Raw genomic sequence first — 26,177 nt, 5'->3', positions numbered from 1 at the left:
ACCAGACACTTTGGTTGGCTGACGTTCTGAAGGTCTCGCAGCTTTCCTGCGACATATTCCCAGGTCCAGATCTTGGTCATGGTATTGTCCCTATCCAGACCTCCTGCAGATTGAGCAGGGGACCAGCTGTCGCTGAGCTCCACTATTATTACCAGGTTTAACAGAATCTTGTAGTGTTTAGTTTCTTAGCCCACTATGACCTGTCAACAGTGACTGTACATGACAAAGCACTTAAATGATGAGATCCATTAGAACCCCTTTTAATTTTTATGAGAAAAAAATAAAACAACAATTAAATTAAATTACATTAAATTAAGTTCCATATGCAACTATTTATTCATGTTTTCCATTTACTTGTTTGTTTATTCACCCCTTTTCTATTTTTTTGTCTGTGGAAGATGACAAATGTTTGAACTCTCACTCAATAAAAGGGAAAAAAAATAAATTAAATTAAAACTAAACACCAAGAACTGTTTGCGTGTGGCATAAATCAAACTAAGGAAATTGAAAACATAAGAGTTTAATAACTATTTTTGTATTAGTTTAGTGTGATAGAGTGATTTTAGAATTAAATGTGAATTACTTTTTTACCTACAGTAAGTGGGATTTGTGTCACATCAGGGGGTCGGGCCTGTCCGCCTCCCCCAGTTTGTTCATCCATCTGCTTGCTCAGTGATGGAGCCATTAAAAGATTTAGATAAAGCTGATTTACTGCCACCTCACTCAGACAGAGAGCCAGCCTCTAAATGAAGATTCAGTTCAATAATGTGTGTTATACTTGTGGATGTGAAGGGAATAATTCCCATCCAACAGATAGGACTGAAGGATGTCTTTAAATAAAGTTCAAGGTCAAAGAGGTTTTAATTGTCATTTTAACCATACATAGCAGATGCAGTACAGAGTAAGATGAGAAGAGCTATGAGAATATATATGGCTAAGTACAATGCTAGGCAACGAGCATGAAGTGAGCATATGTAAGCCAATGTAGACAGTACAATCCGTGCAAACAATACGAACAGTGTAAACATCATGTACAGTGCAAACAGAGCAAGTATAAACACAAATGCCACTGTTATTAGGTGCAATGGTCAGTGAAGAAAAAAAGACACAACACAAATTAGAACATAAACAACTTTGATGGTGTCATAAAATACGGTAACTGTATCAATTTTGATGAAGAATGCCACTGTTTGATTTTCTGTCCCTCAAGTAGCAGCAAGTAGATCATAGCATTGCTCATCATTTTCATTTATGATTATTATTTAAGAAAGTAAAACTTAATTTCATTCAGATTTTTTATTTTTATTTTTTTTTAGTATGCAAAAGCTTCACGTTTTTACACAGATAAACTACAAACAAATGGGATGGAGCAAAACAATAAAAATAAGGGCTAGCAAATACCAGGAAAATCTGAATTACTTGGTAAAACATCACCTAATTTCAATTTCCAGTAAATATTTTATTTCTCATGTTTTAATAATCTTAGTTTCATATTAATGTTCTTTGTTTGTTATTGCTAACTTGTTAACGGTCTCTGGTCCGGAGCTTCTTTTGCACTTGAATGCCACTCAAGTACCACGGCCGTACGTGATGACGTAGAACTTTCAATCAACAGGACGCACGTACGTTCGGCAACTCGGTGCGCCAGGAACCGTGCGTGTTGACGTTGCACGTTTTGTCAACAGGACGCACGTACTAAGAGCCAGTGCTCAAATGCTAGGTGCTGGCTAAGCGGCTACTTTCCAAAGCGCTGCATTGCCTCCTGTTGTTGTTACCCGAGGGGACTGCGACCAGAAATACGAGTAAAGTTGGTCAGGAGACCGTTAACATTCTCTGGAGCGTTTGTGCGTCAGTGTCGGGCCCTAGCAATGGCTCTGCAAGGCCCGGAGGAGCTGGGGGAGCAGGTCGAGGAGCCGGAGGACCTGGACGACCAGGACGCTAGTAGCATCTCCCCGGCCGAGGAGATAACGTTGCCCCCCGGGCCCGGAGGCGACGAGGAGCCGGAAGAGGCTCTCCTGCTGCCTTGGGATCGTTTCTCTGCCTGGCTGCACTGCATCTGTGTGGTCGGCTTCGACCTGGAGCTCGGGCAGGCGGTGGAGGTAAGGAGGCAGCCGGAGTCACGGAAAACTCACCGAGGCTACAGATGCCTTAAGTTAGCAGTTATTGATGGCCCCGACTACTTCCTGGAGTGTACAAACTCTCTCTGATTTACATTGCTGCAGTGTTCTCCGATCTCACATTGTTGACATGTTTAGACACCGATGCTACTAAAAGTAGAGACATTTTGTACTACGAGACCCTGTCTTTATTGCACCACCATTGTTCATCTTAGCTACGGTGAAGCGGCTGAGTTTCCTTCCCTGGAGTTAGTCGGTTCCAGCAGCCGCAGCATCACAGAGGCAACAACTTCTCTCGGAGGCGTTTTATTAGAACTTGTCCTCAGTCATAAAACACTTACTTTTTAACACCTAAATCAGTTTGAAATTGATCAGTGAACGCCTTGAAATAGTTTGAGTTTCACTCGAGTCACCAATGTAAACAGATAAAACACCTGTTGTGTTCATTGGAATCTAGGAAAAAACAGTGCTAAATAAAACTATTTTATAAACCAGACGCAAGAGCCTTTCTCTTTCACTTCCTCTAATGAACTGCACGGCTCAAGTCATTATGATTTATTGACTGGATATGGTAGTTACGGGTGTGAATAATATTAAAATTAAAAAATTAAAAATCAGATTAATTCTGATAAAGTTTTAGGACATTTCCAGGACACGTTTTTAGGATACCAGACTCTTGCTGTTCTTGTTTCACTGTAACTTGTTGTTCTTTAAGCAAAATAAGTATAAGCTTGTTTTATAATCACGCTCTTAATTTGGATGTTAAATCTAGATGTGAAACAAGAATTTTGCCTAAAATTCAAATAAAGGTGATGATTTGTTCAGATCAGATAAAACGATTAAATCAGAAAAACTAGAGTTCTGTGTTGTAATCAGTTGACATACAGCTACCAGCCGTAACATTATGGTTGTTCATGTGGCTCCTGTCAGTAAGTGGGGATATATCAGGCAGCAAGTAAAACATTTTGTCGCCCAAGCTGATGTCAGAAGCAGGAAAAATGGTCAAGTGGAAGGATTTGAAAGACTTTAACGAGGACCAGACTGACGAGTAGATGACTGTGTCTAAGCATCTCCAGGACTCCAGCGCTTGTGGCATGTTCCTGGACCCAGAGATAACGGCCAATGAAACTGATCTCCAAGCGGTCGGATCCAACAGATGAGACACTGTAACTCAAACTGCCGGAGAAGTTGATTAAAGTTGCTTGGGGCTGTGTATCTGCAAACCGTTCAGGGTGTCCATGCTGGCTGCTGTCCACTGGTGAAAGTTCCTATAGTGGACACATGAGCACCTCGGATGGACAGGTGGTTTGGTTGCCTGGGGGACACATGGAACAAGGAAAATGAGGGACACGGTTTCAAACTGATGTTAAAGACACAGATAAATGTCCTGGCGAGAAAAAGGTTCATGTTAAGTTTTTGTCGGAGCTCCACAAGGTTTTTAGGTGTGTGTTGACGATCTCCTGTTGTCATAGTAACCATGTTCCTCTTTTTATTCCAGGTCATTTATCCCCATCATTCCAAACTGTCGGAGAAAGAGGTGAGTCTGACTGAAGTGTTTGTTTAAGATATTCACCATAGGCCCCGAGACATAGAGTTCTGATAGAGGATGGTAGATTATACTTAACACTATATTGTTGTTTTTCCTTTCAGAAAACGAGCATCTGCTACCTTTCTTTTCCAGACTCCAATTCAGGTGAGTTCTTGTTTTTAAACCAGTGTCTACGAATGCAGCACAATCAATTGGACACGGTACAGAGACCGTTTAAAGGTTGAGGAGTCAAGGTTCAATTGATGTGTTGTCCAACCAAATATAATTGTAATGTAAACATATTAAACCATGGCTGGGTTTAATAACAAAATCAGTCTTCAGATTGAAAACAGGACAGAAGCTCAGAACCGGATTGTTGCAGATACCTTGTTGTGTAATTAAAACACAAACAGACAATAATATACTCAACCGGCCAGGTCATTAGGTACACCAGTGAACCAAAGAAATTAATTATTTACGCATCTGTAAGTGAGACTAGACATGGGTGTGTGATAGGTTACTAGAGCAACAATTAATAAATGGAACCGGATATAAATGGTGTCAGAGCTCACGGGTCTAAACATTATTAAGTTCAGATATTCTCTGAGGGATTTTCAGTCCAGTGTAGAATTAGTCTTTAGCCCTTTTTAATAGTGTTTCTTTAAGATCCACTGATCTGAGATAAGTCACAAAGGAACATTTATTTAAGGCTTACTGTTCTATTAGAAGGGATTATTTTTCAATAGTTTACCCGATGAACCTGTTTGTTAGTCAGGTTGCCAATGTTAATAGACCAGGGTAAACCAGGCATAGAATATGAGTGGACCATCACACCTCAGTAATCTTTGGCTTGAATCATTCATCAAATTACGTTTTTTTTGTCATGTGGAAAACAACAAGAAAGATTTTCTTTATTTCCAATTATGTTCAACTTACATCATACAGTACTAGTTGATTTTTAACTCTCTTCAGCACGTCTATACTGAAGAGACGGTGAGGAATGGGTTAGGTTACACATCTACTCATGCACAAACGTCTGTGGGATTGTTTGCCTGCAGGTGTGTTGGTTAAATGTCAGTCAGCAGGAGGTGAAGCTGGGGAACCTGCTGTCCTCGGTGTAAAGGCAGGATCTGGACGAAACGTTGACCGGGCTGCTTTGATGTAATATACTGTGAGCTCTCTCACGCTCTCCCGTAATTCAGCCTCACATCCTGATTAGAGTTGGCGTCATTGGCTTTTAATCCATTTTGATAATTCAGAAATAGGCACCCAGCTGATTTGTCCCCAGGATTTGTTGTCTCTGTAACTGACTCATTGGCTTTAAGCATATTTGGAGTTTCTGGTTTCCTGTACCATGCAGGGTCTTGAATCCAACCCAACTGTGTAATATCGTGGCGTTGTTCCTGGAGTGTTTATGTGCACGCTGTGCACTGGAATGCCTTCTAGTCTTTCATCCAAAGTGCGTCTGATTATCAGTCCCTCGTTTTATCTTCTCACACCCTTCTGGGCGTCTGCCCGAGGATGTACAGAGGTCACACTGAGGTTAAACGCCAATCAGTGACTCCTTCTGCACTTCCTTTCTTTCCTTTACTTTCCTTTTTCCTCTTCCTGTTTGTCCAAGGAAATCAGGACGCCATACAAGAGCCAACCGATGCACGCTGAATTCACTGAAAATACACAAAAGCAAAATGTCTTTGACTTTTTCTGTCACCTAATTAGTTTTGGGATTTATCTAATGAAGTCTGGTTTGATTGTGACATGAGAGTCACTTTGCGTTGTTTTTGTGTTTATCAGCAGTGACGTGTCTTTAGTGCAGAAAGTGTCTAAAGATGCTTTACAGATGAGGGTGACAGTTGCAGATCCCAGCTCATCTGGAGGCGGAACTGTTTTGTAGAGGTCAGGCAGGTGGAGATAATCGATCAAGATATTTGGTTCCATGTCTGGAGAGCTGTCCTTTCGTCTGTCTTTGTATAAAGTCCATGATAAGGCTAAGAAATTAAGAGTTTGGCGGTGATGAATTAGTGCATCCACTATAAATGTCCCAATTACTATCTGGGCTTTTTGAAAATGATCAGATATTTATTTGTTTTAAGTTTACCATAAACCAAAACTGTGTCCATGTGGCATCATATTCTTCTATTTTAAAGGTGTTTGACTTGTGTCGAAGCTGCCCCCCCCAAAAAAAATCAAAGAACAATGAAAATCATGTGTCTAAATTTGTCTGCATTATGGAATAACTTTTTTTCTGGGAAATGATGTTAGACAGACATTTAGCAAGGTGGTAGTAGCATCATCATTCACTGTCACTAAATAGAGATGGCAAAGGCTGCATCACAAATAACAACAACACTGAATGTTTAAAAGAAAAGTTGTATGAAAATATGTCAAAGAGGTTCAGGGAGTTTATGGCGTTGGATGGCTGGAACATTTCTAGAGTTAGAGAGTCTAGAGAGTACGAGCTACCCTCTCTACACTACATTAACATCCAGTTGCTACTAAGAGAATATAATAAAATCCTTTATGAATCTACCAGCGAGGAACTTAAGTTCAGTAAAGATCTGATCGGGACTCAGGTTGTCGGATGCTCGGTATTAAAAGATCGGGATTGGGATCAGAGGGCAAAGGAAAACTTGTTGGAGACACCCCTGGTAACCACCCATCGTCGTCTTTCTGCTGCACTCCCAGGTTGCCTTGGCGACACGCAGTTCTGCTTCCGCTTCCGCCAGGGATCCAACAGGAAGTCGTCGCTCGGCTGCTTCCTGGAAACGACCGACAGAGACGCACCGCCTTGTCTGAAGGTTTGGATGCACAGACGTGTTCATTATAGTGAAATCCAGACATATGTCTGCATCGTTGTGCGTGTTAATGGAGTTTTGTGTGTGTGTGTTGCAGCGGGAACAGGGCCATTACTATGGTTACGTGTACTTCCGTCAGGTGCGAGATAAATCGCTGAAGAGAGGATACTTCCAGAAGGTCAGTATTTAACCTCAGGCCGTCTCCATCCTCTTCACCTCAGCCAGAACACAACTAAATACATTTGAAATTCGCAATTCTGCTCATGAAGTTACTCAAATAATCCAATGTATTAAATGGAGTGTAACATTTTCCAGAGCAATAATTCCATCACAGTCACAGATCTTGTTCTCACTGCTAATTAACTACAGTCACTTCTATTTATAGCCACATTTGTTTCCATAAAACAGTCTCTGCAGATTTTAACACTTGCTGGGAGAAGGTGAGATTTGCACATCGAGCCGCTGAAAGAATTTTTAAGGGCGAACATCGGAGCAAGTGTTGAAGTACTATTGTTTTATTTTACAGTGATTGAAAGAAGAGAGAGAGATAATTACGGATTTAAAGCATCAAATCATTTGGATGGAGCTTTATTTGGTGTTTGACGGAAGAGTAACTTATTCATACAGGTCACATGAGCGGCGTGAAATTGAATTAGTTGACAATAAAGTGAGCGAGTCAAAACATTTCACAAAGGCGTGTAGCTGAAACACGTAGGAGTTTTTTAGTGGTTTGTAATGACCTAGTCGTATTAATAAATCCATTATTAATGTGTCTTAGACACATTTTTTTTCCCCACTTATGATTTTGTCCCATCCAATATATATATATTTGAGTCCAGGAAGCGCTCCTGCATAGACACCTCTTTGATCTGACTTCCCAGCAAGAGCTACTTTTTACGCTTATCGTTAGGATACCAATTGTTTCCCACTCTTAGTCGAGCCGTGCTCCAAATTCGACCTTTTGAATGTGGTCCTTGTCCCAGTTTACGTGAAAGTTTCTTCCTCTTGTCTTTCAGTCTCTGGTCCTGATCAGTAAACTGCCCTTTGTGACCTTCTTCCACTCGCTGTTGAAGATCATGGCTCCAGAATACTTTGAGAAGCAGGAGCCCTGTCTGGAGGCAGGTCAGTCTCACCACCTGTCCTTACCTGTCCTCACCTGTCTGTCTGTCTGTCTGTCTGTCTGTCTGCCTGCCTGTCTGTCTGTCTGTCTGCCTGTCTGCCTGCCTGCCTGCCTGTCTGCCTGTCTGTCTGCCTGTCTGCCTGTCTGCCTGTCTGTACGTCTGCCTGTCTGTCTGTACGTCTGTCTGTCTGTCTGTCTGTCTGTCTGTCTGCCTGTCTGCCTGTCTGCCTGTCTGCCTGTCTGCCTGTCTGTCTGTCTGTATGTGCTCGATGCAGCTGCTAAGAGCGTGACGCGTCGATTCGGGGCGAAGCCGGAGGTCACCCTTTTGTTTTGTGTCTGCAGGCTTCACATGCTGATTTTATCAGTGCGGATGTTTTTTTCCTGTTTTCACTAGATTTTCATTAATGTGAACACAGAATGCGCATTTACCTGACGGTTCATTAGTTACACTAGTGTGAATATTCTAATGTAAAAATCCTGCACTAGATTATAAACATTTTATTTACTTTTTTTTAAGATTGTGATGGAAGTGTCATTACTTAAAAGGAACATGTGGATTTTTTTGGGGGGGTAGAATTATTATTTTCACAGAAGTTGAATAGAAACATCCAGCATAAATATTAGAAACAAGCTAAGACTTGATTTTTGTCTCAAAAAAGCACAAAAACAAACAGTATAGGTAATAGAGTCTGATACGGTGCAAGTTCGAGAAGGGGCTGAAGGAAGCAATGTCCATAAATTCACACAGTTTTAGAAGAATAAAACATTTAACTTAAACTAGTGAAATCCTTCTACTATGAGTCCATCTTGACACTAAACACCAACTTGAACATCGATTTGACTATTAGGTTCAACTTAGCCTCTCATTTCTTATCTTATCAGACTGTGAGTCTGGCAACACGTAATCTGGATCTCATTACGAGGCGTGTTTAAACTGACGCAGAGGAAAAGAAAAAAAACGAGTTGATCGGCCGAGCAGATATTTCCTTTTCCAGACCAAATTTCCACTGTAAAAAAACAAAAAGAAGCTAAGGTACCAGTCATTTTCTGAGTCTAATAAAAGAAAAGAAACAAAAATATTATACTTATTACACTAAATGTTTCCAGTAACTTCTGATCAGTCGTCTACAGCAGCTCGGAGTAATTTTATCTCGTTCCTCAGAACAGAACGGCTTCAGGTCTCAGTTGTTGGTGGGTTTCCTCACATGAACCGTTTGCTTCAGGTCCATCCACAACATTTCTATTGGATTAAGGTGGGATAAGGGTAACGGCTGCTCGGTTGTCTACAAACTGAAAAGGGAAAGCGAAGCAGTTTATTTAGCTCGATACAAATAGGATTTACTGCAGGGTTTCAGCTCGTTCCTAATAAACTGGCAGCTGAGAGTTGATGGACGTGAATGTTTATGTCTGAACGATGTTTTAATCGCTCTCATTCGCGTATTTGTTTTGGCAGCTTGCAATGACATTGACCGCTGGCCGACGCCTCATCCTGGACGGATCCTCACGCTGCCAATCATGGGCGTGGTCATCAAGGTACTCCCTCGCACGGTTCACGGAGCTGAGAGAGGTTTTACTTTGAGGCAAAGAACAGACGTGACTATTCAACAGAACGACGGCTTCATATCAGATATCGACCACAATACGTCTGCATTTCACATTACAGTTAAATCACTGATGACAGGATAAAGTAAACAACATCTTTCCTGACGACACGGAATCAATGTTTCATTAGGTAAAAGTAAAATTTGAACGTGTTTCTCCATTCTTTGTTAATATGAGAAAACGTTTGAGTTCAGTTTTAATGGTTGAACTTGTGGCCGAATTGATCAATTAAAAATGAATCATGAATTTTGCAACATTTCGCTGGAAAAAAGTTATGATTCATATCAAAATAATTTTAGGCTTTCACACTTTGTGTAGGTTGACCTTTAAAAAGGTGCCAAGGCTCCCGACTCTTACTCATAACTTCCTGTGCCTGTGTGTCTGACTGATTAATCCAATAAAGACACAAAGGCCCCCACAAAAAATAAAAAAATAAGGAAATATAATAACATCTGATGTAATCCACAGGTGATTTTACAGCATCAGAGAATGTGAACCTGAGTTTTAGTGACGTTGAGCAGTGAGTTAATATTCACACTTTGAGTTAATATTCAGAAGTCCAGGTTTAATGGCCCCAAAGGACAAACAAGGTGATCCAAGGGGAACCTGTAGAGTGCTGCTTTAGTTATAAATGAATGACGAGTCTTCAAGAAACTCCACAAGTCTGTCTTCCCTCGTTTTAGCTTTACTTGTGTTCCTTTGCATTTCTTGCCTCTCTGCTGCCACCAGGTGGACGAAACAGGTCGATGAAAATCAGACGCACTGTAAAGTGTGTATTAGATTGATGAATTAGATGCTACTAAAGCATAATCGATTCGTATTCCTTAGGGGAAAACAGTAGACGGTAAAATAACAGATGTCTGTGTGTATTTTATATTACATTTTATTACATTTAACTTTGCACATAAACTGCATTTAACTTTGCCGTGAGCACTACACTGAAAATAAAGATGCTGTATTCTGTTCATAAATGTTTACTGAGGAGTGTTTGAACTGTCTCTCGAAGGTTCGCATCCCGACCTGTTACGACAAACCAGGAACTTCGCAGCTGGTCCAGTCGGCCCAGGTGATCTCACACTCAGTCTGTTTGCTACATAAAGGAGTTGTTGTTTTGTTTTGTTTTTTTTCCTTTCCTTAATATTTCTGCAAACATTAGAGCTGAAAGAGCGTGTGTCTGTTTTCCAGAGTGACAGTCTGGTGTCCATTGTGCTTCCAACCATCCACGAAGTCGACCTCTTCAGGTGAGACCAGGTGTCACCACCTGCTGCTCAGTGCTGGTACTGCAACCGCTTGATAGTTCAGCCGACAACTGCTCAACAAAAACCACCTCCTGACCAAAATACCTTTAAAAATGAAAATGAAAACATATTTCAGTTTCTTAAACCAGACTGCTGACTCATACAGGGTTAGTGTGACTGGTATAAATAACCAAGTTCATTACTAAAAGGTCAGTGTTACTGTTTTTGTTTTTTCTCTGACACAGCCACGTGAATTAGCATATTCTGTATCTAGGTCAAACAAGCATGTAACAGTAACCGTGTCCTAACCCTAACCCTGCTACAGGCGGGTATCAAATGACTCTAAAAAGGAAACATTAAATAGACGGAAAATATTTAAAGATTTAAGAAAAATATAAAAAATTTCTTGCAGAAACAATAGTCTTGACGTAGGAAGTTGGACAACGAGTCCTCTGGTTTGTCGTCAGCAGACCAATCAACAAAAAGTTCATTTCCCCTTTTCAACATCTACAACAGTATAATGAGTTAGTTCTAATAACAGAAAATGATCTCTTCATCCACACATGGATGTTTGGCGACAGTCTTTTAATGTCGCTGTAACTCTTTTGTTTGGAAAGGAAAATGTCTTAAATGAGGACATTTCTCTCCCGTTCTTGTCCAGGTGTTTCTACCCGGTCTTCTTCCACATCCAGATGCTCTGGGAGTTGGTGTTGCTCGGGGAGGCGCTCGTCGTCATGGCGCCGTCGCCAGCGGAGTCCTCGGATACCGTGCTGGCGTTGGTCAGGTGAGCGAGACAGATACAGAATGATGTGGTGATTTAACTTCTACAGCAAATCTGAAATTAAAGATATTATGTAGCATGTTTTTTTCTGAATTTGTGTCGTAACTTCCTGGAGAACTGTACAAATAATAATAAATGGTGAAGTCTCAGATTTTTGTTCGATGTCTTCTTTTGTGGACGAGTCAAGGACGCTTTCCGAGCTTCAAACGTTAAAATGACTTTTATATTTCCTCGTTTTGCAGCTGTATCTCGCCTCTGCGTTACTGCAGCGACTTCCGGCCGTACTTCACCATCCACGACAGCGAGTTTAAGGAGTACACCACCAGGACACAGGCACCGTGAGTGCAGAATACGAGCAAATGTTGTTTTTTCCTGTTTACCTACTGACCGATGTGAGTCACGCATGGTTCATCCACTCTTTTCCAAACACTTTCCAAGAATGACTTCTCAGATGGTGCGTCAGGTTTACAGAAACACTTGGTCCCATCTGGTCGCGCTGTTACAGAACCAATGCATCTTCATGGACAATCCTGTTTCCTCTCCAGGCTGGAAAACTATCATTTCATCCTGCAACCAAGTTCAAATCAAGTCAATTTGCAAAACACATTTAAACAAATGAATATGAGCTAAAAAAAATAGACAACAGACAGAAACGTCGGGATGAAAATGATGAGTGTTTGCTGAGGTTCGTAACAGTGGACTGATCTGTCTCCGTCTGTGTCTCTCTGCAGGCCGTCAGTCATTCTGGGAGTGACCAATCCCTTCTTCGCAAAAACTCTGCAGCACTGGCCGCACATCATCCGCATCGGAGACATGAAGCAAGCAGGTAAACGTTTCTGCTGCAGTGAAATGAGACCTAAGCCTTTAATTAATTAATACACTCTGGAATCAGAAACTCGACGTAAAAAGTACACGGACACCACACTTATCGCTTTAACATAAGCTGCAAATTTCTTATCTGTTCCTCATGCTGTATCTAAAAAGAGAAAGTGCTTTTGCCCGTTTCTCTAGATTACCTGGACCTTTCAATATCTAACAACGTATCAGCTAAAATTTTACTGATAAGCACAAACTGTGACATTCAGTTTTAAAGGTTTAAAGCTTCTGATACAATGTTGTTCTGGATAAAACCCGGAGCTGTCTGGCCTTGTCCACCCTTTAACACGAGCCCTTAGTGATCTGATCACAGGTGGTCGGCTTAAAAGTGCAGGTACTCGCGCATTTTAGATACAATCACTCATGTGACCCAAGATAAAGGTGATACAGGTGACACCTGTGACCAGTAAATACACACATGAATAATGATGTGGCTGCTGCTTATCTTCTACCATTAGCATCGTGTCCCCACACAGTGACAGGTAGAGATCCATTAGAAACAGAGTTCAAAGGTACGACTCGATCTCCAGCGTTGGCTCGAGATGCATGTTAACGTCGGGCGTTACCCAACACCTCTACTTTAAACTGGCCACTTGTTATTGGATGATCAGGGCTCCTGTTAAAACCAGGTCTGAACGAGGTCTCTGAATCTCTTTGCTCCTCCCAGGAGAGATGGCCAAGCAGATGAAAGTCAAGAAACTGAAAAACCTCAAAACCCTGGACTCTAAACCTGGTAAAGATTTTAACATTCTGTGTTTTATTTTTGAATATAAACCAAAAAGCTGAACCACAAACCTCGGTTTCATGTCTGCGTGTTGCAGGTGTTTATACAGCATATAAACCGTATCTCAACAAAGATGAAGAAATTCTCAAACAGCTACAGAAGGTGAAATGAAGACTTCATATATACTTTATATATATGTATTTGTAATAGTTTTGTAGTTTGTGTCATACTTGTTATATTTGTTTTTCAGGGTGTTCAACAGAAAAGACCCTCGCCTGCGCAAAACGCAATTCTTCGACGCTACTTCTTGGAACTGACACAAAGCTTCATCATTCCACTGGTAATCATTTTATTTATCGTTGATCAGCAGTTGATCCTGTCTTTGTGAAGCATTTTGTGGACACGTAAACGGTCTTGTTTTCTGAAGTTTTCTCAATACCTCAAACCTCCGTCTGAGGAACTAACGGATTCTTTTGCCCGTGTTTGTGTTTGTGTTTGTGCAGGAGCGGTATGTAGCCAGTCTGATGCCTCTCCAGAAGTCCATCAGTCCCTGGAAGAGTCCTCCTCAGCTGCGACCGTTCATCCAGCAGGACTTCATGAAGACCCTGGAGAAAGCGGGACCTCAGCTCACGTCCAGACTGAAAGGAGACTGGATCGGACTCTACAGGTGCAACCTCGAAACCTCAGACACGGGCCAAAACACGAAGCTCCTGTTTTATTAGTCGACTCGGTCGAATATATTTATACTAGAACGCTGAGGTTTTCTTAATGGACTCCTGTGTGGGTTTTTCGTTGAAGGCATTTCCTCAAGTCTCCCAACTTTGACGGCTGGTTCCGCAACAGGAGGAGAGAGATGACGCAGAAGCTGGAGGCGCTGCATCTCGAGGCGCTGTGTGAGGAGGTGAGGAGGAGGCATTCTGTATTTACTGGACAGTGATGCTGCAGCAGGTTTCTGATCAGCGTTCCATCAGTGACGCACCATTGGTTCTTCTGGTGTCGATGAAGTCGATGAGTATCTATCAGCCTAGATTCTGTCATGTGTCAGAACAATTTGCTACAATTGGATGTTCAGCTTCAACAAATGTGGGCACAAGAAAAAAACAAAAAAAAACATTCAACACAAATCACTCTTCTCATTTTCCATCTTCATCTCGTCTGAATCCACAATAATTTTCACGACAACCTGATCGTCCAGAATGAATAAACTGTTGATAAACACCATGTTTCAGGAGAGGACACCTCACACCTCTTCCTGTTTCCTCTTTCTTTACGGTCTACTGCCACCTGCTGGTGTGGAGAGTTATTTCCTCTCAGCTGCAGAATGTATATACCAGCTGATCATTGGCTGAAGTCTTTGTGGTGTGTTCAAGTGCAACTTTTTGGTCCAGAAACAGGAGACATAGCATTCAGCCTAACAACTGTTCTTTGAAGCTGGTTTTGTGTAGTAGTGGTGCACTGCAGAGTTTATTAGGTGGGTGTATAACATCCTGTGCTATGACTGTCACAAGGTTTTACTAAGTTTGGACTCACGTCGATCTCTAACGAGCTTTAGTCATGTAAATTTCAAATGGACACGCCCACAGATGTTACTAAAAATGACCTAAACTCCCCTCCAGACATTTACAACTTTAAGATGCAAGAAAACTTACCTTAGTTTTTACTTTTGTTCTAACATGTCCTCGGCGGCTGAGAACCTTCCCACATACTTTAAATATTTGTTTCTCTTTCTGAATGTACAGTGCAGAGTTTAAGGTCTCATTAACCTGATACTTGACACCGCCCTTCATTCATCCCTGTCTCTCTGTAGGATCTGCTGCAGAGGGTCCAGAAGCACACAGAGGTGGAGACTGTTGACCTGGTTCTGAAGCTGAAAGATAAACTGGTCAGTACCAACTCATTAAAGAGGGTGGCAGATAAACATTACTGTTTACACTGTACTGTTGCTGCTAGTTATCTTGCTACTACTGAAATATTGTATTGTATTGTATATGTTTGTATAGTACACAATGTCCATACAGTGCGACTTAAAAGTTTTTGCATCTTTTAGAACTTCTCACATTTCTGCATAAAAATGACTCAGAACATTAATCACAAAGTAAACAAATGAAGGTATATCATACTTGTGCATTTAATCCTTAGCTGTACCAGCTGCAAAAGTAAGTGGACCCTTGTTTTCAGTCTAGTGGTGTAATTCTCTTGTGCAGCAATAACAGCAACTAAACAGCTGATCAGTCGTCTACAGCAGCTCGGAGTAATTTTAGTCCATTCATCTCAACAAAACCAGTTGTGAGGTGTTGGTTTCCTCACATGAACCTCACCCCCACGTTTCATGGACGGGATGAGGTTCTGATGCAGGATTGAACTGTTGTTTCATCTCCAAACGTGACGTCTCGCATTTGAACTGAACTTTTCTATTTTGGCATTGTCCCCCTGGTGTCTGGCCACATTTTACCCAATAGTCTTCTGTCTTGTCCCCATGACGTTAATGAAACTGTAGATGGACAGAAATGTTGTTTTGGAAAGCGGTGTCTTTGTCCTCACCACTCTGCCATGTGCCGTGGTGGTTCAGTGTTCTTCTCTTCTGATGGTGGATTCATGAACATGGACATTAGTCAATGTGGGAGAGGCCTTTAGATGCTTAGAGGTTACGCTGAGACCTCTCCGTCATCTGCTGGAGCCGACTTCAGTCTCCTCGAGTTGTTCTTAATCCCTCCGACTGTGGATTTGTTGTTTCCAATCTCTTTAATGACGGTTTTGAAACCTTTTCCAGCCACATGAGCAACAACAACTGTGTTGTTTAGGTCCTCTGAAGCTTCTTGTCCCTCTCATCATACAGTTCCACAAACATGTGTTGTGACAAATTACTTATTTTAAAAAAAATAATAAAAGTTTTTTGCAGAGGTTAAGCTTCTTTTAAGTGCTCCGTTTTAACTCATTGCTCTCTGCTGCAGACACAGGCGGAGAAGGAGCAGCTCCCGGTGCGTCCAGGGACCGTGTCCAAGCTGAGGGCCCACATCGAGGCCGTCATCCTGGCCTTACCCGAGGACCTGCAGGGCATCCTCCACAAGCCCTCTACGCCCTGACCCGTAACCCTTATCAGACTGCAACGCTAACCCCAGTTTGAGCTTGTTTTAAAGTTTTGGGGCAGCGGCTTTTGGATCAGTTCGAGGTCTGCTCGGGTCTTATCGTGGAAACCGCGCGGCCTCAGCGAGCGGGAGTCGGACTAAGCGGCTCCCCGACGCCTCGGTGATCACGTGGTTTTAAAATGAGCTCGAGCTGCAGGACAAACTCTTCTGAAGCAGCGTTCAGAAAAAACGCCAAGGAGACGTAGGCGAAGGAGCGCTCGATGCGTCGCCAAACGTCCGCCTGGGCCTGTTGCGACCTGGATTGAGATGAGCGTAAAGATATGACCCTTGCTCTGTCCTTTGACTCCGTCAGCAGTTTTTACCTCTTAGCCTTTTTAATTTTTAATTTTTTTAACTCGACAGTCTGGCTGGACGAATATTGGAGTTTTTCATCCATTTTAAAAACTGAATCTAAAAAAAAAAAAAAAAAAGTGCACTTCATTGCTAACTGGACCGGTGTGCCCATTATACTAACACACACACAAACACACACACACTTTTATGCAAACAAACTGGACCGAGCGGAGCCGAGCAGTGCTTTAGAAACAAATTTTACTAAAACGTTGTCCATTAAAACGCACACAGAGCATCAAGCACCAGCGACCCTGTAATAACTCGTCTCTTTCTGTGTGGATCCTCAGGAGCCCGTCTCGTCCCTGCATCCACATCACATGACCTCTGTGCAGCCTCAGTCACAACAGTCACAATGTTTGTGTGTCATTCTCAAAACTGACTCCAAGTCCTGCCCGTCACTGTCTCGTAAAAAGGTGTTTGCTTGTTTTTTTAGAAACAGTCAAAAGAAAATTGTAAGACACTAACTTAAACATTTGTCTTTTTAATTTACATTTAAGGAGAATTAGGATATGATGCGTCACAGTTGTGAGAGAAAACTGTCCCAGACGTGACTTAAATAGTGAAATATCAAATCAAGAGTCCTCAGCTAATAGGTCATTATTTTAGCGTCTACCCTTGAATTCATACTAATTGAAAAGAAAGTTTCTGTTTTTATTTCTAGTACTTTATTTCCTTTCCAGACAGGGATGGGCTTTTATTTTGAAACTTGATGCAATACTGCTTTTTCACTTCGCAGCAGTTACAGAAGTTTTAAAAAAAACTTCAATGAATTATTGACAGAAATGCAGTTTTGAAGTTGTTTTTTTTGGGGGGGGCAAAAATTAGATTCTATTTTGTAGGAGCATGTGTTTCAAATGGAGTTTGCACTGTTGAACATCTATAAAGTTTTACTACTAGATAAACATGTTTCATATATGAACACAAGCTGCTCCTTCTCGCCCAGCTGACGTGTTTGTTGACGTCAGCGCTGAACGTTCAGTTATGTAAAACTGACCGTTGGGTGGTTGATTTAACGCTGGTGAGAAATATGTCTCATGTGCCGGTATTTATTTTTCAGTATGTCTGAATGTAAAAAAACAAAACAACAAAAAACATATATGTGGCCGCTTGTTTGCCACAGTAACAGGGTTAACTTTCTAAATGAGCCTTAAAGACTCCTCACTCTGCTAAAACCGAGGCTTTTGTTTAAGCTGAATTCTAATCCTTTAATCCTGCAGTAGTGGTTTTATTTTTGTATTACGTAATCGAAATTATTAAGTAAAGGTGTTTAAGGCCCTTTTCCCTGTCATTCAGATGTTCAGAAATAAAACTTTGCAAAAACAATAAATGAACATGGTGTAACTATGGAGGCCCATTTCTGCCAAAACAAAATATATTATTCCGTATTTGATTAATTATTTATCTTAAATTTTTACTTTAAATTTTTTGTTAGTTTTTGCTCAAGTTCATTTAATAAATCAAGATTTGTATTTTTCAGACAAATATTCCCAATTTCATGTCAGTTAACTGTAATTTAAGTTTTTTTTGTTTTGTTTTGTTTTTTTAATTAGATATTTCAGGTTTGCTGTCAGGTTTCCAAAAAAACTTTTAACTAGCCATCGCCTTAATTTTTTATATCAAATGTCATTATTTACGAGGTTGGATATCAGAAAGTTATGAATAATTGAGACTCAACATTTGACGTTTTCTTCTTCTTTTTAATTTTATTTTCCATTTTTTATTTTCTTGGCAGAAATGGGACTCCATAAATTAAGGTCATTGCAAACACCGGCCCCTACGTCAGTTCCACCTTCGCACACCTGCATCAAATACCTGCAAAAGTAAACACCAGCGAGTCACAAACTTCAGGAAACTCAAACACTAAAACGAGCCGTACGGGAATGAGAGCAGCGCTAAAAAACCTGCTGTCTGCGTTTATTCTGCTGCCTCTTCTAATTAAAACTGAGCTCTTGTGATTATCGATATGTATTGTTAACAACAAATGAGAGAGAAACCCACACTGCTAGGTCTGCTGACACTGCTGCATGTTTTAGCTCATTTAGCCCATTAACTACAACCAAGTGTGTCCAAGATAAAAAAAAAAAAAAATTAAAAAAATTCAAATGAAAGGTGAAAAAAAAATCTGTGCTATTATATAATAATTGAGCTCAAATATTCTTCCTCTTCAAACCAACTTAATTTAAATTCCTAAATATTTCTCGCATACCTAACAATGTAAAAGCAATAACAGTTTAACAGGTAGTCTCATTTATTATTCTACATTTTACCTTCACAGGATAAATGACTTGCTTCTATAAATATAGTTTGAGGTTTCTGCACAACCACTTATCTGAGGTTTTCATTTTAAAATATAAAATTGTTTGATGGACTCCTCAAACTCACTGTTCACTTTTGTTGCTGACACTTTTTGATTTTTGTTTTTCCTTGGTATTGCTGAATTGACTCTTTGAGGCTTTTATTGGCCGCTGACCCACCAATCAGAGGGCTCCTAACATGGTGTATGTCTGGATAGACAAACAATTCCAGCATGTCAATAAAGCAGAGTCAAATAGAGAGCGAGAACAGGGAAACGGTTGAAAGCTTGTTGTGGCGTGATTGAAACAGTGACAGTTTCTCCAAATCTAAATTAAATTTTGAGAAATGTTTCCACTGGTTTTGGCTGCATGGCCAGCACCCCTGCCACTGTTGCTCAAAATACCTTCCTACAAACGTTTAAACATAACAATGTTTTTGAATCTCAGACTGTTAAAAAACAAACAAACAAAAAAAAAATGGACAACATGGCAGCCCCTCAAAAGTGACACCAAACCAAGTAGCTCCCCCTTGTGTCTGGCTACAGTATAAGTATAAGCTCCACCTCCTCCATGTGAGTGGATGGGACTTGGGCCGAGCTGAAACACTAAAATACACGTCAAACTTCTTTCTTTTTTTATTTTCTTTTTAAGTGGTCAATGTAATACTGATGTGTGTTCAGGTTTTGTTATAGTTATTTGACATTATAAAAACAGGATGAAGACAGGTTGAAGACAGTCGCCTTTGACAGCCGCTCTGCGAAGGCCCTTTCGCCCACATCTAGAAGTTATTTGAGACTCCTAGTGCCAGATATGCTAATCGAGTCTAGAGATAACATGGAAGCGAGATAATCTTACCAGACGTTATTTCCTCCGTTGCACCCACAACAACAGCAGCAGTTGTAAACAGTTTTTAAGAATTGCAGTCAAAGCTTGGCTTTTGTTGGTCCGACATAGAAAAGAGTAACGCGTGCGGTCAGTTGTAAAGACAAATATGTACTGGCTGGAAAAACCTGTGACATCTGGTTGTTGGGCAACCATGTAAGTTTTATATTTGTAAAAAGGCTATTCTCCTATTCCACTCTGTTGGGAATTACGACTGTTGCAATAACGCTGAAACGATTGCCCCTATATGATGATGTACTATAATTATTTTGGTATTACGACAGCGAGTAAATACAGATATTAATGAGAATTATGCTATGTAACTTTTATTTTACTTGAATATGTTGTTGAGGCGCACAGGGACATTTTTTATTTTTATTTTTATTTTATTTTTTAGGCTTATTGATCCTGGAAATGTCTCATTAGTGTTGGCATTATTTGAAAATTATTGCCATGCAAACAGTCATAAAGAGGTCATTAATGTAGCCTAATTAAGAGGCCAGCAAAGCCTCTTAATTAATTAATTGAAGATTTGATTAACGTATAACACAGTATCAAGCTGGATGTAAATTGGCTTGTAGCTAAGTCTCTTTGGTCGGCCAGTTGGTAGCAACACTGACGATATGAAGCTTTAAACAGACACTTTAAACAGTTTTACTTTTGTTCTTAGACGTCAACCAATCAAGTCCATTTTCATCCCAAGTCAACTGTTAAACCGTCAACAGGGCAACTCGCCAACAATGTAACTGGTCCCATTTTTCCACTTTTGTTGCTAGTAGTGTGAACGTGGCTTTAGAGTCAAGAATACATGAAGTTTTTGTCAAATATAAATGAATATTTATGGCACATGATCTGTGACATAACCACTATATTTAAAAAGGCTTTCAGGACGCCTCACTGAGATTTAAAAAATCTTTGCACTGTCTGTATTATATCACTAATTTTGTCCAATACCAATATTGTTGGTTTGTTTATGACAGCTGCTAGTTTGTTAGCATGTGACTGTCTCCTTCAGCTAATGCTAACAATACTTAAAAGGCATTTTTTTCATCAAAGTGCCAAATCTCCAAACTTTCAAAAAAACAAATTCACAATGTCAACAAAAGCTAATACAACACATGAAGCCATAACCACTACGTTAAAGCACTCTGACAGCCTGAGGGACTCAAATTTGGATCAAAGTTTATCAGACAACACAATATTTCTCAATATTTCTCTTTTTTTTGTATTTTCTTTTAAAAACTACAAACATGTTTGTAACTGTTTTATGTTAACCGACTTCCTTGACAGTGTTTGCTTCTGCTTCATACAGTATTATAATAAAAAAAATAAAATACGCACCAGCCATTTTGGACAACTGTGAAGTTTTGTGTCTGACCGTGCTACAGAAAAGTCATGCTAACAATGGTACAACCTATAGTTCTTTAAAAAACTAAAACCAACAACAACAAAAAAAGATCATAAATGGACTTATCACCCCATGGAATATAGAATTGTAATTAAATATTTGAGCTTGTAGCAAACTTTAGCTTTAGCTTGCTCCAGCTACTGTTGGCTAAGTATTAGCTATGTTAGCAAAGGTGAAACTAATATTGATGAGCTTTTAATAAAAAAAAAAAAAATACGCTACAGTTATCCAGAGTAAGATTTGTTCACATTTAAATATTTTAGCCTGTTGCAAATGTTTGCAAAGCTTAGCTTGCACTCAGTAATTTTATCTACGTATCATCTATGTCAGTAAAGATGAAATGAATATTTTTGGGTTAATATTAAAATGCAGTTATTATTTATTATCTGAAGGAGTATAGGTTCACAACAAATAGCTTGGTATATTCTTTCTTAGCAAATTTTTAAAAATATTCTTGGGGTAATAATTACACACTAGCTAACTATGCTCCGCTATGTTTACCAGCAATTTCTAAAAATATTATTTCAGTTGAAAATTTTCACGATGATGAAAATGAGAGTGGAGCAAAACTTTAAGATGTAGTTTGAACACTCTGTTAATTTAACTTCTGTTTCCTCAGAATGAGTGAAGCCAAATTAAGTTTCTCTTCATCCGAAACAGAAAAATCTCCTACATTGAAACAAGTAAACGCAAAATGCTGAACTTTTCTCCTAAAGATAATCAGGTTCAATTACAGACAGAATTTGATAAAAAAAAAATTAAATAAATAAACAAATCAGTCAAGCAGGCTTTATTATTTTTAATGACTCACGAAATTAAAGAAGCATTTAGTGAAAATTAGCACACTAGCATATAGATATAGACAGTGTGGAAAATATAATCACACACCTTTATCAGATTAAATGTTTATATGTAATGCGTCGACAAATGTGTGATCCTTAATTCATTTATGATTTAATTATCTTTTAACGCTGATCTTAGGTTTTCATTAAACCACTTCCTTTATCCCTTTATCGCTTTGCTTGACACTGGAAAACATCAAGGTCGTCCTCTTCCTGTTCAGGCGACGTTCGCCTCTCTCCCCCGGCTCTTTAGCCTGCACCTCGTACCTGTCCTCCATCAGTGTGTCTCCTCTCAGGGAGAACCTGATGTTGGACCAGGTGAGGACGGACCCAGGGTTTGGCCTAAAAACAAACAATTTGTTAGTGGCAGGTCTTTGACGAAGGGAAAACTATCAAAAAGCAAAAAACATAGATGGTGAAAACAAAAAAAAAAACTGTCACAAAATCCAGGTTTTATTGTTTGTGCAACTAGAACTCTTTCACTTCTTTTCCCTGCTTCTCTGACATGTCAAAATACCTCAGAGTGCGCTGTGAAATATAGAAGTCTAAAGCAGAATGAATGGAAATATTAACGTAAGAGAAGCTGATATTTACATAAATGTCTTCTTGATTTTTTTTTTTCTGTGAATAAAAGTTTAAGTCACCATCTATGGTGACATTGGTGCCTTTAAGGCATTTACCATGTTCGTATAGTACAATAAGTATATAATTTATATATATTATATTTTTAAACACCTGACATCAAGCTGTTACTAAAAATAGCTACCAAACTAAATTTCATTGTTACAAATCCACACTTAAAACCTTGTTTCAGGAAACTGATTTTGCAGTCAAATCCAAAGAGGTCAAAATGTCTGTAAGTCGTACCCGAAGAAACCTGGAGACAAGTAGTAGAAGACCTCTTTGTAGCGGAGAGGATAATCCCACACCTGGATGTCTGTCACCTGACCACTGAAACCTGCTAAATCAATCACAGGCTCACCTGACCATACATACTGAACACACACGCACACACACACACACGCACACACACACACACACACACAGATTTTATGTTATGAGATGTACACAAACAGGTGGCTCTGTGCATGTCTACATCCATTTATCAGTATTTGCAGAAATCCTCCATCCACCCTCACAGATGAACCAAAATCTGTAAAAGAAAATGTTTCTTCTGCTGCGATTATGTGAACATTAGGAACCACTTCATTGGGATGAACAGCAGGTGGCACCAATTCAACATTTGGGAGCTGCATAAAAATTTTAAAGCACAAGGAGAAGATGGTGGAGGAGCTGCAGTTACGCTTTAATAGGGTAAAAGAATATATAGAAGGTTCAAAATGTTCTGCCCTCAATGCACAGGGCCCACAGGACACCCTCGGGAGGCCCATGTCCATTCTCTGAGGACTGTTTTGGAGGGACAAATGAGATCTTCACAATATTAGGAAGATAGTTTTAAAAACATTTTCAGCTCCAGTTCTCACCTTAGAAGGAATCAGCTTCCTGGGGCTCATGTTCGATCCGCTGAACACCTGGGCCACGTTCTTTGCCGAGTCCACCGTCACGCAGACACTGGTCCAGATGCTCTGTCCATTGCTTGGCCAGATTTGGATGCTGGGTTTCAAGTACATGCTGCTGTAACCGTTAAATGCCAAAGAATATAGGCCGGTGGAACTGAGTGTCAGACGCAGAGGGTTGGTGGACGGACTCAGAGTGAACAATGAAGTGGAACCTGACATACCCCCATCAAAGTCGGTGACATAGCGCAGACACACGGAAACACCTGTGGGGTTCACAGAGGGACTGTCGGTTCACATTTTCACCAAAGTTAAATAAATAAAAGCTTCTTCAGTGAAATCTTTCCTATTGTATTAACCAGTCAACCAATTAATGACCAGTTCACCAAGACAGATGTGATCAATATTCGTATTACAACACATTAAACTATAAATTAAGAAACTAAGTTACTTTAAGGAGCAGTGTTCATTTCTGGACGCAGAAACGTGCTAACAAAAGACGTGCAAAAGACAAAAACTGAAATAGAAACAAAACAACCATACACAAAATCACAAAAACGTAAAAAACTACTTTCAAAGAAACCGAAACTCGACCCAAAAGGAAAAAGAAACCATTAAACTAGAAGTGCAAAACAGAGAACATGAACAAACACAAAATGATCACAAGAACTGCAAAAAAAGACAAAACAAAATCCCCTTTTTAAAAACACAATTTTGGGGTTTTATATTTTTCCTTGATTTTAAACACATGGAGAAAAACATGCTACTTTTTCCACTATTTATTTCTCTGTATTTGCTCTGTAAAACAGAATTAATTAATAATATGATAAAGTGACTGTACATATAATTTACTAACTTGACACATGGCTGTTGTTCTTTAAGTCATTCCCTTTGTGATCAGGATCAATTAATGCAGCATTAATGTACAGTCATCTAAACAATATCATTTTATCTGCATCCCTCATTTACAAAAAAAATAACCAGAAGACACTGACACAGGTAACACTTTTTAATATTTTGTTTGTGAATGTACTCACCTCTAGTAGGATGCGCAGTAGGATACGCAGTAGGATACGCAGTAGGATACGTAGTAGGATACGCTGAGGTCCAGGGACGGGTGGTGGTGTAGTATCCTCTGGTTGAAGAGGGTGAAGAATAGTAAGGCGGAAAGAAAGTTATTCCTCCTCTGTAAAGACTCAAAGTGAACATCTTCCCATTTAAATCCTGCGCAGGGTAACCTGAAGAAAGAAACACAGAGAAACGAAAACACTGTCAGCATGATAGGAAATCTTACTCTTCCACCGTGAAGGCCTCGTCACTCTGCCCCAGTAGCAGGTGATGAGGCCACGTCTCCTGTTACCTCTCAATATCTGAGCCCTCCAACTCCCGTTTTACTCTTGTTGAGATTTTCTTGAGCTGTGGAATCTTTAGACCCTTGAGTTTCTTCATTACATTACGTTCTACAATGTTCACAGGCCTGATTTGTGCACAAAACACTCATACAAGGGAACCAAAAAGAAATCCAAAACAACTAGATAATAAGGAACCAACTTACAGAAAATAACGAATGACCACCCACAACAATCAACACCCCCTCCCAAAAAAATCTGCGATGATATAGCAAAGTTGCCTCGCAGTTATTTTACACCGGAGATTTTGGCCAGGACACTTTTGAAAGGGGCAATGAAATGTGGCCTATAATTGTTGTTCCAATGATGTTTTCATGTTTACAGTTGCTTGTTTCATGAACTAACTCACCGTGAAATGTCAGACTTTGTTTTTTTTTTTTCTATCGGCGAAACATTTCACCGATACGCCCCGATATATCGGTGACCGATAATCGGTCGGTCACTTCTCACAATACAATCATAAATAAATGCAAACCACCGCAAAATGATCACAGAAACATTCAAACAACACCACAGAAGCGGACAACATTCTCAAAATAACCACAAGGGCCAAGAAGACAATCACCAACAATCACAGATTTTGTGGTTGTTTTGTATGTTCTCACCGTCATTCTGAAACACACTATTGCCACAAAGACCCAAAACATAAGAAATGCAAAAACACCCAGAATATGCGCACACTTTCACTTCCTTGCCTGCTGGGCTCTGAAAATATGGTGACCTTCTAGGGATTCTCCATCGTCTGTGAATTTCTGCAGTCACAACATGGGTTCGGCCCATAGTGAAAATAACCAGCACAATGACTCATCAGCTGCGGTAATATACTAAATATTACCTTAGTAAAATGCTGCTGTGTTTGGACACACCTCCTTATTCAATTGAATGAGTGTGAATGTGTATATTAAAGTGAGAATTTTTTAAATCTTTCAATTTTATGTGTTACAATAACATTGCAAACGTCTGTTTACCTGGTGTAGTTGTTGGGTATGCAGTAGTCGTAGTAGTGACCATCACCACCACCACCACCACCACCACGGGAAACAAAAGCTGCTTGGTCTTCATCTTCATCGTCTTCACTGCAGGGTCCGCGTGTCCTCGCTGCGTGGAAGTGTGGACCCGTCTGCTGTCCTTCTGACCAAGCTACGCTCCGATTTCAGTTCCTCATTCAGAGCACTTTAAGTTTCGTTTCACATCACAGGAGCCTCCCCGGGGAGACAGGAAAAGCTTCCATCTTTGTCTCAGCACTCACAGCACTCACAGGCAGAGTTCCTGTAACACTAAACAGTAGTCATGGGTGGGGTATATTAGACAGAAAGTGAACATTTTTTTGTCCGCAAAGTTGGCGTTAGACGCAACAAAAATGGACAAGTGTCAGTAGGGACTTTGACAAGGACCTCACTGCGAAAATATTGTGTTTGTTCCTGTTTCTGACCCAAATTGTGAGGAGAAAATGTTGACTTCCTTTGTGATATATCCAACCACATATATTATATATTATATTATCTCATCTCCTGCTACTGTTTATCCTCACTGAGGTCGCGGGGGTTGCTGTCATCAGAGTTGCC

The 26,177-nt window shown here is 40.1% G+C and overlaps 2 protein-coding genes across 3 annotated transcripts; one reads left to right on the top strand and one right to left on the bottom strand.

The window, feature by feature from the left end:
* Positions 1-1,393: 1,393 nt before the first annotated feature.
* dennd6aa (DENN/MADD domain containing 6Aa) lies at positions 1,394-20,781 on the top strand. The gene is made up of 19 exons (XM_047583840.1): positions 1,394-2,099; positions 3,616-3,654; positions 3,768-3,810; positions 6,331-6,443; positions 6,538-6,618; positions 7,457-7,562; positions 9,014-9,093; positions 10,169-10,228; positions 10,348-10,403; positions 11,062-11,184; positions 11,424-11,519; positions 11,913-12,007; positions 12,725-12,790; positions 12,879-12,943; positions 13,032-13,121; positions 13,285-13,448; positions 13,580-13,682; positions 14,589-14,663; positions 15,733-20,781. Exons 1-19 carry the CDS (start codon positions 1,869-1,871, stop codon positions 15,862-15,864), a joined length of 1,818 nt encoding a protein of 605 aa, XP_047439796.1. The 5' UTR covers positions 1,394-1,868; the 3' UTR covers positions 15,865-20,781.
* Positions 20,782-21,628: 847 nt separating this feature from the next.
* LOC125007194 (C-reactive protein-like) lies at positions 21,629-25,824 on the bottom strand. Of its 2 annotated transcripts, none has more exons than XM_047583841.1 (5): positions 25,581-25,824; positions 24,241-24,441; positions 23,171-23,469; positions 22,554-22,681; positions 21,629-22,028 (listed from the first exon to the last, which is right to left on the bottom strand). In XM_047583841.1, exons 1-5 carry the CDS (start codon positions 25,678-25,680, stop codon positions 21,833-21,835), a joined length of 924 nt encoding a protein of 307 aa, XP_047439797.1. In that variant the 5' UTR covers positions 25,681-25,824; the 3' UTR covers positions 21,629-21,832. The 2 variants fall into 2 exon arrangements, with proteins under 2 accessions (XP_047439797.1, XP_047439798.1); XM_047583842.1 differs by having other exon boundaries at positions 23,171-23,473; positions 24,269-24,441.
* Positions 25,825-26,177: the final 353 nt, after the last annotated feature.

The sequence above is a fragment of the Mugil cephalus genome, chromosome 4 (genome assembly GCF_022458985.1).
Source record: "Mugil cephalus isolate CIBA_MC_2020 chromosome 4, CIBA_Mcephalus_1.1, whole genome shotgun sequence".
NCBI classification, from domain to species: Eukaryota; Metazoa; Chordata; class Actinopteri; order Mugiliformes; family Mugilidae; genus Mugil; species Mugil cephalus.
Note: the sequence above shows the minus strand (reverse complement) of the source record. Positions and strands in the feature narration are given on the sequence as shown.

Bases quoted from the DNA above. Each gene is read 5' to 3' on its own strand.
- dennd6aa (XM_047583840.1), top strand. From the start codon at position 1,869: ATGGCTCTGCAAGGCCCGGAGGAGCTGGGGGAGCAGGTCGAGGAGCCG. The intron at 12,008-12,724 runs GTAAACGTTTCT...TGCTCCTCCCAG, and splicing joins CGGAGACATGAAGCAAGCAG to GAGAGATGGCCAAGCAGATG. The intron at 13,449-13,579 runs GTGCAACCTCGA...TTTTCGTTGAAG, and splicing joins GACTGGATCGGACTCTACAG to GCATTTCCTCAAGTCTCCCA.
- LOC125007194 (XM_047583841.1), bottom strand. From the start codon at position 25,680: ATGAAGATGAAGACCAAGCAGCTTTTGTTTCCCGTGGTGGTGGTGGTG. The intron at 23,470-24,240 runs GTGAGTACATTC...TGAACCCCACAG, and splicing joins TACTGCGCATCCTACTAGAG to GTGTTTCCGTGTGTCTGCGC. The intron at 22,682-23,170 runs GTGAGAACTGGA...GTGTGTGTTCAG, and splicing joins GGAAGCTGATTCCTTCTAAG to TATGTATGGTCAGGTGAGCC.